Here is a 12,983-nt window from a genome sequence, read left to right on the forward strand (position 1 = left end):
GGTGTCCCACAGCCAGGATGGAATGGGGGCCCAGATCTTCTCAACAGTGAGTTAACGCCTCCTTTTCAGCTCCCTTTCCAGGGGAAGCTGAGCACTGTCACTGTCACTCTCAGAAAAGTCCATCATTGGAATCGGAGAACAATACCGAGGCAGCGAGTAGAAACAGGGCCGAGCGACTGCTGCTGTGAAGCACAGAAACCGCTGATCGTAGCAAAGGTCAAACAGACGAGTCCCAGAGTCTTACTTATAATGCGAGTCCCAGCTCGGCCTGTTGCTCAGCTCAGCGAGTAAATCAAAGGCTCTGTGAGCAGGAACGTCCACCTCACATTCAATCTTGAAACTCAGCATGGACTTCTGCTCCAGGGTGTAAAGCTGAACCTGTGAACACAACATAAAGCACCGATGGGGGCAGACTCACACAAACAAACAGCTCATTAGTGAGAAGCACATACCTGGTCCTTCTCACAGCTCAGGCGCCAGTTGCTTCTGGCTGCCAGCATCTTCAGAGCTGAGACGTTGTTATAGCTCAGATACACCTGGAAGCACAAACACAGGAAACACCACAAACTCATCTCCAGAGCTCAGCGTTAGCAGGCCGCCTCCCGCCATTCAAATACTACTTATTATATATGACTCAGTGCCGTCCAACAGTTCAATTCAACTTTATTTATATAGCGCCAAATCACAACAAAAGTCGCCTCAAGGCGCTTCATAGATACAGAGAAAAACCCAACAATCATATGACCCCCTATGAGCAGCACTTTGGCGACAGTGGGAAGGAAAAACTCCCTTTTAACAGGAAGAAACCTCCAGCAGAACCAGGCTCAGGGAGGGGCGGGGCCATCTGCTGTGATTGGTTGGTGAGAGAAGGAACAGTGTAAGTATTAAGGGTGCAAAATGAAGACAAACTGCTGCAGCACTATTTCTCATCTGCAGTGAAGGTGAAGCACAGCGGTGCGACTCGTCGGCCTGTCGACTAAATCAGTCTGCAGGCGCGGTGAGAGTCTGACTGTGGCTCAGCTTTGGAGCTAAGTGGGACACAAACACGCTGAGGTCTGCTCGCTCAGATCATACACTGACATATAAACTGCAGTGGAACAAACAAATGAAATCACTGAACATCCTTTAAGAAAGAAACAGAAATCATGTCCCAAAAGTCGTGACGACGCACCACCGACACACAGCTGAGATGCTGATGTGGGTGAAAAGAAACTAAATGAGCCTATTAAAGGTTTACTGTGTCCAGCTCAAGCACAGGCTGTGACATCATCAACGACAGCTGATGAGCAGCTCTGTGGAAATCAAAAATACTGTTTTATGTCCGGTTTTTATAGATTCAGCTACAGAAATGAGAACTAATGATGTTTTTGTGACAAGCTGCTAGCAACAAGGTGCCTACACAATCAGTGCCAAGTTGTCTGTTATTTGTAATACAGTAATATACACATGTATGTAAAGAAGGTTTGACTTCTCTCCCGTGAGTCGTGGACTAACGTGAGCAGTACAGGTGACGCGTGGAGCTTCTCCTCACCTGGTTGGTGGGATCCCAGGGAACAGACAGAGGCTCCTCCCCCTGCGTGCGGGAAATGATGTACTTCCTAAACACAGTTACAGGAATCAGGATGATGGCACTGTGGGTCTGTGCAGCTGCACAACAAAAGCTGATGTAAACGCAGAGACTTTAGGGGCTGTTTGGAGACATGTACCTGTCCAGCCTGATCTTTTTCCTGGCTGTTGCCTCCTGAAACCTCCTTTGTCCTTCCTGTAAATGAGAGCCACACAGGCAGAGGGCACCAGTATGTAACACAGCAGGCAGATTCCCAGCACCAGTTCATGACCAGTACACCGATCTGTGCTACAAACTGAGTGGAGTGTTATTACTCGGTGTTTGTTCGTGCTGATAACGATCTACGACTACAGCGAGCGCCCTTCAGCCTGTAACGACACCATGGTCGCTCCATCAGACGGGTTTATGACTGATAACATGATTTGAAGTTCACAGCTCTGATCTTTGCTCAGCCTTCGGCTTAATGGTTAATCGAGTGTTTCTGCACCTTCTGTTTATGATACTCATGTTTTATTCTACAGGACGATCTCCACAAACTGCTTCACCACAGGGTGAATGAAGCTGACACCAACTGTCAATCTACTGCTCCACCCTTTTTAACAACACCACCAGCACACACTCGCTTTCCCCTGACCGTGCTTTCCTACAGGATTTATAACATGTAACAATCATAGTGATTTAATACAGTATTTACATGTTTTTAACATTTGAATCGAGTTCATAATAACAGAGTTTTTAGTTATTAGCCAATCACAGACAGCCGCGTCACATCCAGACACTTTACGGATGCAGCACGCTAACGAGCCGTTTGTGAGTGTTAGCTTAACTCACCAGGGGTTCAGGTCGTATCCGTGGTAATGTGCGTGGCTTCCCGCCATCATCGAGCACCTCAAAGGTCATGAAGGCGGAGTTTATGTGTCGGTTAGGCCCCTCCTCGTGGTAGGCCTCCGCACGCACGCCCACCTCCATGCTGCAGTAAGGACACGTGTCAGTTCTCTGTCTGCTGCACAGCTGCAGCGCTGAGCCAGTGTTCTGGGATACCTGTTTCTGAAGGCGTTGTTCACGATCGCCTTCAGCAGCAATCTGTCTCCAACCTGAGAAGGTCCTCTGAAGGTGAACATGTCGATGGCTCGAAGGGTGGGATGAGCCTGAGACAGACGACTGCAAGCAAAGACCACAGAGACAATAGGCCACGACCTCCCACGCGCTCGCCGTGTTCAGGTTACTCATACAGATACAGCTGGACAGATCCTTTAATCTGCACCAGGACTGAACTACACTGATCACAATATGGAGGTCAAAGGTCACAATGATGCATCCTATTTTTAGGTAAAAGTATGAAGGAAAGAAGTGTTTGTGACTGTACCTGGCAGCGATTGTAGCTACATTCACCATCCAGGCCATGATCTGCCCTCCAAATGTGTTTACCTGGGATTCAAACACACCTCATGCATGATCTGACAGTCATGTCTCAGCGGTACGATGACACACTGATGCACTGAACAGTCACATATATGTGCACATGTAAAACAGCTGGGCCTCATTTACAAACCTGTGTGTAGGATCCATACGCGCTGATCCACACAGGTGTGCACACAGGTGTTCACTGTTCATAGACATAAACTACACCTTTCTTGCTGCTACTTCAAAGCACATTGTGCGCTGTCTGTCCTGCGTGCTGCACAACAACATTCAGTATTTAGTATTTACTGCTGTTTACACTTAGCTAGATTAACGTGATGGTGTTGTGTTTAGTATGTTGCTCTGTTTTTTTTGCTTGTTTTCTCTTCTTTCTCTTTTTATGTTTCCTTTCTCACTGTCCCTCTCCCCTTCTGTTTTTCTTTCTTTCTCCCTTTCCTTCCCTCAGTCATGTCTGTCCCGTCTGTAACAACTGAAAATAAAATGAATAATAACAACAAAGGTCGATCAAATGGACCAATACGGCAAAGCTGTGATGATCCACTTGGTAAAGTAAATCCGTTGGGTCTCCTTGTTGGTCTTCAGACAACAGATCTGGCAAAGAAACCAAAACCAAATCGCTCTGACAGCATCCGTCAGCACCTCAGTTCACGCTCAGATGTAGTCAGTGTTTGGAGGCCATGAGCTGATGTTTTGAACCAAAAAAGGAGTAAAAGAAATAAAACACTACTGCATCTCTATGGAACGCCAGGACTGCCATAATGAATTAATTAAATACACCATTAAATAATTAATTAAATGTGGCAATATTTAATTAAAATAGGAAATAATTAATTAAATAAATAGTTATGACACATGTAATTAATTAATTATTGACACATTTAATTAATTATTTATGTATTTCACATTTTAATTAATTATTGACACATTTAATTAATTATTTATTGACACATTTAATTAATTATTCAATGATATATTTATTTATTTCATTTTGGCAGTCCTGTCGCCTGGCTCTCACCATGAAATAATTTTATCTGTCAGCCTCACCCATCAAACTCAGGGGGCGGGGCTAACGCTGATCGACTCAAAACCATTGCTTTGGCCTGGTGGCCATTGTTTTTAGCACACAACAACCAGCATGTGGAAACTAACAGAACCGAACTTTGAAAAACCCTGTTTGTGTGTGTCACCAAATACAGTTTTAATATTTTTTTAGCTGAGAATGTAGTGGTTTAATCTTCATGTGTCTGGTCGGTTTGTCAAGATACAGCCTCTTTGCAAAAGTGCTTCGATGATTTCGGAGATGTCTGCCCAGTCTCACGGCAAAGCGTGGGACAGACCCGCTCGCCTCGCAAGCAGTCGAGCTGTTATTACCGCCGACAAAGCGCAGGCCCCGGTACACAGCTGTAATAACCCCCGCTGACACTGACTTATTTTACTGAGGTTATATTTATCAGGGTTTTATTTCCTGATGTTCTTATGTGTCCTACGTGTTTCACTCGCCAATTCTGAATTATAACTAACATTAAAAACATGTTTAAGGAGGAGAGAGAGAAAATAAATTCGATTAACAGCTGATCTTTGGGTTTTTGTTCAGTCATCAGCGTGACCTGATAAACGCATAAAAGAGATAACGTTGGTGTTTCCGTCATGTAGTAACTGCTTTAACTGTACAAAGGTTGTTCGACACTATGACACACATACAGACTTCATGATGTTCGGCTAATATTTTTATTGTGAATATTAATCATGAGGGTAAACGGACCTGTACACCACAGAGCGAGGTCAGCATGTCCACGATATCTTCAGCTCTCTGAGGTAACACAGAGTTTCCCAGCTGACTAATCTAACTGTCATCTACGAATAATTCACGGCTCATATCAATATGATTTTACAGAAAATCATCCTTAATACTGCCAACTATTCCAGAGACGTGAACATCTACAGCATAAAGAACACACAAATATAGCAGTCTAACAACACTGTAACAGAGATGAACCGTCAGTTTGTCGCAGATCAAAGTGGAATGAAAGCGATTGGTTAAACAGGTGTGATCTGTGTTTTCTGCATTTTCATCAGCGTAAGAGACTCAGCAGCAGATTAGAATAACAGTTATACATTTAATAAATCACCAAATGAACGCAAGAAACGAGCAAACCGGTTCAGACAGTTTGAGTTTGTGTTCCCTCAGCTGCAGACTCGCTGCTGTTTAAATGTTTGAGAGGAAGATTAGATATAAAGCAAACGTCAAAAATAGACTCAGTCTGCGTTCACATTTGATATGAGGCCAGGACGGATAATGGCTGTGTCCTGTTTTAAGATCATACATGTAAAATTGTTGTCTGACCTCCGTCGATCCAGCCGCTCAGAGTTAACTGAAGTTAACCTGGATAAATTATAGTTAAGGAGTATCACAGATAACACCCACGTGAGCTGTGTGACTGTTCACCACTACACTGAAATCAGTAGCTATTACTGAAATACACGTGCTATTTCATAAACTATGATATAAATAGGGAGGTCCTACTAACATGTTTAGTTTTAAAGGACACCTTCCTGCCTTTAGTCTCATTCATGAGCAGTATTAGTTTTCTTCTAACATCCAGAAGTCTGCACCATGTGTTTCATAGTTTGTAACAAACCTTTACAGTTAAACATAACATGACTGAAAAAGCAAAAAAATAAATAAATGAATAAAAAGAGAGAGAGAGAAAAAATCACACAAATTATATGTTAACCTCATTTATTTTTAGTTAAGTAAACTCTAAAAATTCTAACAGATCGCTGGTGCTTAGAATAACTATTAAAAAACAGATGATATAATATTTCTGTCCAGGTTGCAGTCTGCATTATGAACATGTAGTTGGAAACTCTGCTCCTCTCGGTGGAAATGCGCCTTCTCTTTCCTCTTTGTATAAAAACATTTTAAAAGTCAGTTTAATCTCAAAATTCACTGTTAAATCCAAAACACACCAGATAAAGAAAAGCGAATAGTTCAGTCTAACACATGTGCCAGTGAACCATTAAACGTCTGTAAAACTGTGCAGTTCTGAAACGTAACTTTAACCTCAGCCAAACCGATTTGCTCAGTTGTAAATAAAACAGCGAAGTAAACGTGACCCGACAGACAAAACCTGAGTGAATTAAGTCCAGCGTTTAACACTGAGAGCTAAAACTCAGGTGAGGTTTCAAAGCTGTGCCGGTGATTGGAAGTGGGTTCGCCTATAAAGTGCTCTGTTGGGAAACAAACTCCAGCAGCTCTGCGCTCGGGAAAAACTATATTTACTTATCTTGTGCAGAAAAATGTGCTGACGTTGCGTAATATCGAGCACCGGCTGCCCAGTTAAACTGTGACTATCACCAGGTAACGTGGGCGTGTTTCTTGAATTAGCAGCAGGTGTTAAACAGCTGACAGGTGAGGAGGAGGATGCATGCAGGTAAACTGAGGGCCTGTTGAGCTGATCGCTGGTTTCATGAGAAAAATGTCAGCTCGTTCTTTATGTTACAGAAGCACAGAGACACAAGAGCAGGTGGAAAGAGACGATCGTTCGGTGAAAATGAGAATCTGCGAATGCAACATGTGGAACACGGAGAGTGGAATATGTAAACAAACCGGTTAACGTAACCCCCTCAGTGCACTCTGCATGCTGACTGTTAGCAGAGCTACTGAAATCTCTGAAAACATCTGAGCACAAACATGTTCTATGTTGACAACCTGACCAGACATGTGAAGATTACAGCGCGACATTCGCGGCTAAAACACTGTTAAAAGTGTAGTTGGTGACAGAAAAACGGGCTATTTTAAAACTACACCACCACCATTGCTGCCTGTGATTTGAAATGCATTCTGGGATACCTGGCTGCCCCAAGTCTACACAAGCAATCGATTATCTAGGATCGACCTGTTTTGACTTACTTTGCACGGCAACCAATCAAATGTTAGAGAAGCTGCATGGGCAGCGTTAACCCCGCCCCCTGTGTTTGATGGGTGAGATTGACAGATAAAATTAATTCAAGATGAGAGCCAGGCGCCAGGACTGCCAAAATGAAATAAATAAATATATCATTAAATAATTAATTAAATGTCTCAATAATTAATTAAAATGTGAAATACATAATTAATTAATTACATGTGTCATAACTATTTATTTCATTAATTAATTCCAATTTTAATTAATTATTGCCATATTTAATTAATTATTTAATGGTGTATTTAATTAATTCATTATGGCAGTCCTGGCGTTCCATACGGGACAACGACAGGAAAAAACATTTTTAAAACGCATGTCAAAGTGTAACGACATGAAACTGTCCTGGGACAAACTTGTTGGACTTACAACAGATGGAGCGCCGGTGTTGTGCGGTGAAAAAAGCGGACTAGTCAGCAGGATGCGAGTAAAGATGCAGGAGAACTGTACCGGTGAGTTAACAGCAGATCACTGCATCACACACCAGGAAACGCTGTGTGGTAAAGTCCTAAAAATGGAGCATGTAATGATCACCGTAACGCAGACCGTAAATTTTATCTGAGCTAAAAGTTTTAATCACCGTCAGTTTCAGTCTTTTATGTGGGAAATAGATTCAGAGTTTGCCGACATTCCTCATCATACAGAGGTCCGCTGGCTGAGTTGGGATAAAAGTTCTCAGAGTTTTTGAGCTCAGCAAGGAAACCTGTCAGTTCATGGACATGTATGATGTCATGTCACTAATGCACCAGTGCAGCCTGCCTCACTTTCCCTGTTGCAGTAATGTTGAACCAAGTCAGCGCACTTTGCTGCACCTGTGCAGATTCAGGTGGAGCTGCAGTGTAATGATGCACTCAGGGAAAGTACGACACTGAACGGCCCGCACAGTTTATTAGCTCCACCCCTGCAGCAACGCCCAGCTCCGTCTACATGCGGCTCCAACCTTGTGTTTGCTTTCATTTATTTTTTCTGGGGTTTTGGCAGCATGTTCATATTTCTAACTTGCATAATTTTGACAGGATATATTTTTATGAAGAGCAAAATATTTAAAGTTAAAGTTTTTTTTAAGTTTATTTAATCTGGAATAATATTCCTGTCTGTTTTTATTCATATTTTGTGGAGTTTATATACTGCTGGGCGGGTGCTATGATGTTATTGATGTTGAACTTGTTTTATCCTATTTTATGTATAAGGTTAGTTATTAGAGTTTCCAACCGTCCCGTAAAAAACGGAATGGTCTCGTATTCAGAGAAAATATTGCGCGATTTATTCTGTCTTTGCTGCACAGCTGCCTCTTCTTCTCTCATTCTCTCCTGTTTCTACTTCAATCATGAAACTGATCAATGATCAGCTGATTTTGCCAGTATTTTCCCACATTTTCTAGATACTGCACCAGTACTGTGTGTAAAACGCCATCAAAAAGTCAGTTAAATTTTTCTTCTTTCTCACCTGTCTTTCTGTCTCCTCTCACTTTTTAAAGGTTGCCACGTTAGAAAAAATATTTTGCCCTGCCATGCTGTTTATTAATGTGGCAAATGAATGGTTTATGAAAATATATCTAAATCTGTCATCAGTAATCAGTAATGATCATGTCTCACCTCTAGTCTTCTCTGTCTTAATTTCAGGTTTTCACCATGTGTTGTAGATAGTTCAGGAGGTTAACTCCACCAAGCAGTCTACTTTCAGGTACTGTTTAGAACAGCAGAATAGGGAGGATGGTGTAGGTTTAAGTTTATTAGATTGATACATATATACCAACAAGACAGTGTCCATCACTGTGACAACAGCGTTTGTTTTCATTCAAAGGATTTATGGTTTTTCCTGTAATACCTGGTGGGCCGGTCTCTACCCATATGGAAAAGAAATGAGTAAATCACGTAAGCCTTATATGATTTACTCATGAAAGTGGCCACTTTCTCATTACTTTCATATATTGTTTTAGTAAGTATCCAAAACATACAAGTTTCATTATATAATTTTTCAAGGGATCTTAAATCTGTTTTCACTCTTGTATGCTTTTCATACAAGTTTCACACGAGACAGATACAAACTTTATAAGATTTATAAATATCTTTTCCATATGGGTAGTCAAAATGCCTGGGCCGATTTTTTGTCCCAGTCCAGCCCTGAATATAATCATCAGTGTTTGAGCAGCTATGATATCAGGGACAATCAAGACATGTGTGACAATACTGAACATGTCACATGACCCACCTTAAACATCATGTGATCCACTCTCAGTCTGCACTTTCATTCATGACTTCAACAGGTTGAAATGAGCTTTGAAGAAACATTCAGTGAAATAAATCTTTCATGGATTCATGATTCGGTGGCGCTGTCACTTGGTGTTCGCTCGCTCTGTGGTATAGTATCACTTCCTGTTCCTGCTCAAACACAGTGGTGTTTCTGAGTAGCTTATTTGCTTAGCAGTTTAATTAACAACTTCTAAATACATTCTTTTTTTCACAGTATAATCTTCACGTGCTTCATCCGAAGCACACTTTCTGTGTACTCACTACCTAATTTATAGCCAAAGTATTCACTCACTGTCACTCACTGTCTCTGTACTGTTTCGCTAGCTTAGCTCGTAGCCGACCCGTTAGCACCATGGCTACTTCACCTGTCCCTTCTGCACTTTCTTGCTCATTGTGTCAGATGTTTAGTTACTCCTCGGCCTCCTTTAGCGGTAATGATATCTGTAACAAATGTAGCATATTTGCAGCTCTGGAGGCCAGGATTACTGATCTGGAGACTCGGCTTCGCACCTTGCACTCACCCTTAGCTAGCCAGGCCCCTGTAGCTGGTGCAGCCGAAGATAGCGTAGGCCCCGCTAGCTGTTCCCCGGCAGACCCCAAGCAGCTGGGGAAAGGCTGGGTAACGGTGAGGAGGAAGCGTAGTCCTAAACAGAAGCCCCAGGTACACCACCAACCCGTTCATGTGTCTAACCGTTTTTCCCCACTCGGTGACACACCCGCTGGGGGTCAAACTCTGGTAATTGGTGATTCTGTTCTCAGACATGTGAAGCTAGAGACACCGGCAACCATAGTCAATTGTCTTCCAGGGGCCAGAGCAGGCGACATTGAAGGAAATTTAAAACTGCTGGCTAAGGGTAAACGTAAATTCAATAAAATCATAATTCACGTCGGCAGTAATGACACCCGGTTACGCCAATCGGAGGTCACTAAAATCAATATTGAACTTTGCCAAAACAATGTCGGACTCTGTAGTTTTCTCTGGTCCCCTCCCCAATCAGACCAGGAGTGACATGTTTAGCCGCATGTTCTTCTTAAATTGCTGGCTGTCTGAGTGGTGTCCCAGAAACGATGTGGGCTTCATAGATAATTGGCAAACCTTCTGGAGGAAACCTGGTCTTGTTAGGAGAGATGGCATCCATCCCACTTTGGATGGAGCAGCTCTCATTTCTAGAAATATGGACAAATTTATTAAACCTCTCAAAACATGACTATCCAGAGTTGGGACCAGGAAGCAGAGTTGCAGTCTTACACGCCTCTCTGCAGCTTCTCTCCTCCTGCTACCCCCCCAAAAACCCATCTCCATAGAGACTGTGTCTGCTTCCAAAAAGACAAAAAACAAACTAAAAACCAGCAACAAACAACTTAAACATTTACAAAGAAAGAACAATACAGTATCCACATCTGAACCAAAGAGTAAAACAGTGAAATGTGGATTATTAAATATTAGGTCTCTCTCTTCCAAGTCTCTGTTAGTACATGACTTAATAAATGATCAACAAATTGATTTACTCTGCCTTACAGAAACCTGGTTGCAGCAGGATGATTATGTTAGCTTAAATGAATCAACACCCCCGAGTCATTCTAACTACCAGAAATCTCGAAGCACAGGTCGAGGGGGCGGTGTGGCAGCAATTTTTCACACCAGTCTATTAATTAATGAAAGACCAAGACAGACTTTTAATTCATTTGAAAGCCTGATGCTTAACATTATCCACCCCAGCTGTGAAACTCAGAAACCAGTCTTACTTGTTATCATCTATCGTCCACCTGGGCCTTACACAGAGTTTCTGTCTGATTTCTCAGACTTTATATCTGATTTAGTTCTGAGCTCAGATAAAATAATTATTGTGGGTGATTTTAACATCCATGTAGATGCTAAAAATGACAGCCTCAACATGGCATTTAATCTGTTGTTAGACTCAATTGGTTTCTCTCAAAATGTAAAAGAACCCACCCACCACTTTAATCACACTCTAGATCTGGTTTTAACATATGGCATAGAAACTGAACATTTAACAGTGTTTCCTGAAAACCCTCTCCTGTCTGATCATTTCTTGATAACATTTACATTTACAATAATTGATTACGCAGCAGTGGAGAGTGGACTTTATCAAAGTAGATGTCTTTCTGAAAGCGCTGTAACTAAGTTTAAGAATATAATCCAGCCACTGTTATCATCGTCAATGCCCTGTACCAACACAGAGCAGAGCAGCTATCTGAACGCTACCCCAACAGAGGTCGATTATCTTGTTAATAATTTCACCTCCTCACTACGTACGACTCTGGATACTGTAGCTCCAGTGAAAACTAAGGTCTCTAATCAGAAGTACATGACCCCGTGGTATAATTCTCAAACACGTACCCTCAAGCAGACGACTCGTAATCTGGAGAGGAAATGGCGTGTCACAAATTTAGAGGATCATCATTTAGCCTGGAGAAATAGTTTGTTGCTTTATAAGAAAGCCCTCCGCAAAGCCAGAACAGCTTACTATTCGTCACTGATTGAAGAAAATAAGAACAACCCCAGGTTTCTCTTCAGCACTGTAGCCAGGCTGACAAAAAGCCAGAGCTCTTTTGAGCCAACCATCCCTTTAACGTTAACTAGTGATGACTTCATGAACTTCTTCACAAATAAAATTTTTATCATTAGAGAAAAAATTACCAATAATCATCCCACAGATGTAATATTATCTACAGCTACTCTTAGTTCCATTGATGTTAAGTTAGACTCTTTTTTTCCAATCGATCTTTCTGAGTTAACGTCAATAATTACTTCCTCCAAACCATCAACGTGTCTTTTAGACCCCATTCCTACAAAACTGCTCAAAGAAGTTCTGCCATTGATTAATTTTTCGATCTTATATATGATCAACCTATCTCTAATAATCGGCTATGTACCACAGGCCTTCAAGGTGGCTGTAGTTAAACCTTTACTCAAAAAGCCATCTCTAGACCCAGCAGTCTTAGCTAATTATAGGCCAATCTCCAACCTTCCTTTCATATCAAAAATCCTTGAAAGAGTAGTTGTCAAACAGCTAACAGATCATCTGCAGAGGAATGGTTTATTTGAAGAGTTTCAGTCAGGTTTCAGAGCTCATTACAGCACAGAAACAGCTTTAGTGAAGGTTACAAATGATCTTCTTATGGCCTCTGACAGTGGACTCATCTCTGTGCTTGTCCTTCTTGACCTTAGTGCAGCATTCGATACTGTTGACCATAATATCCTATTAGAGCGATTAGAACATGCTGTAGGTATTACAGGTGTTGCACTGCAGTGGTTTGTATCATATCTATCTAATAGACTCCAATTTGTGCATGTAAATGGAGAGTCTTCTTCACACACTGAGGTTAATTATGGAGTTCCACAGGGTTCAGTGCTAGGACCAATTCTGTTTACATTATACATGCTTCCCCTAGGCAGCATCATTAGAAGACATAGCATACATTTTCACTGCTATGCAGATGACACCCAGCTCTATCTGTCCATGAAGCCAGATAACACACACCAATTAGTTAAACTGCAGGAATGTCTTAAAGACATAAAGACTTGGATGGCCACTAACTTTCTGCTTCTCAACTCAGATAAAACTGAGGTCATTGTACTCGGCGCTGAAAAGCTTAGAAATTTGGTATCTAACCAGATTCTTACTCTGGATGGCATTACCTTGGCCTCCAGTAACACTGTGAGGAACCTTGGAGTCATTTTTGACCAGGATATGTCCTTCAACGCACATACTAAACAAATATGTAAGACTGCGTTCTTCCATTTGCGCAACA

General features: G+C 41.8%; 1 protein-coding gene across 2 annotated transcripts; it reads right to left on the minus strand.

Annotated features, from left to right (window-relative positions):
- Positions 1–240: 240 nt before the first annotated feature.
- LOC148098695 (acyl-coenzyme A thioesterase 11-like) lies at positions 241–3,130 on the minus strand. 2 transcript variants are annotated; one of them, XM_087850583.1, is made up of 7 exons: positions 2,934–3,130; positions 2,609–2,728; positions 2,399–2,537; positions 1,707–1,762; positions 1,532–1,598; positions 453–536; positions 241–378 (listed from the first exon to the last, which is right to left on the minus strand). In XM_087850583.1, the coding sequence occupies exons 1-7, from the start codon at positions 2,969–2,971 to the stop codon at positions 241–243; spliced, it is 642 nt and encodes a 213-aa protein (XP_087706709.1). In that variant the 5' UTR covers positions 2,972–3,130. The 2 variants fall into 2 exon arrangements, with proteins under 2 accessions (XP_087706709.1, XP_087706708.1); XM_087850582.1 differs by lacking the exon at positions 2,934–3,130 and having other exon boundaries at positions 2,399–2,908.
- Between the last annotated feature and the right edge of the window lie 9,853 nt (positions 3,131–12,983).

This window comes from Neolamprologus brichardi, chromosome 14 (assembly GCF_056152115.1).
Source record: "Neolamprologus brichardi isolate AB-2024 chromosome 14, ASM5615211v1, whole genome shotgun sequence".
Taxonomy (NCBI): Eukaryota; Metazoa; Chordata; class Actinopteri; order Cichliformes; family Cichlidae; genus Neolamprologus; species Neolamprologus brichardi.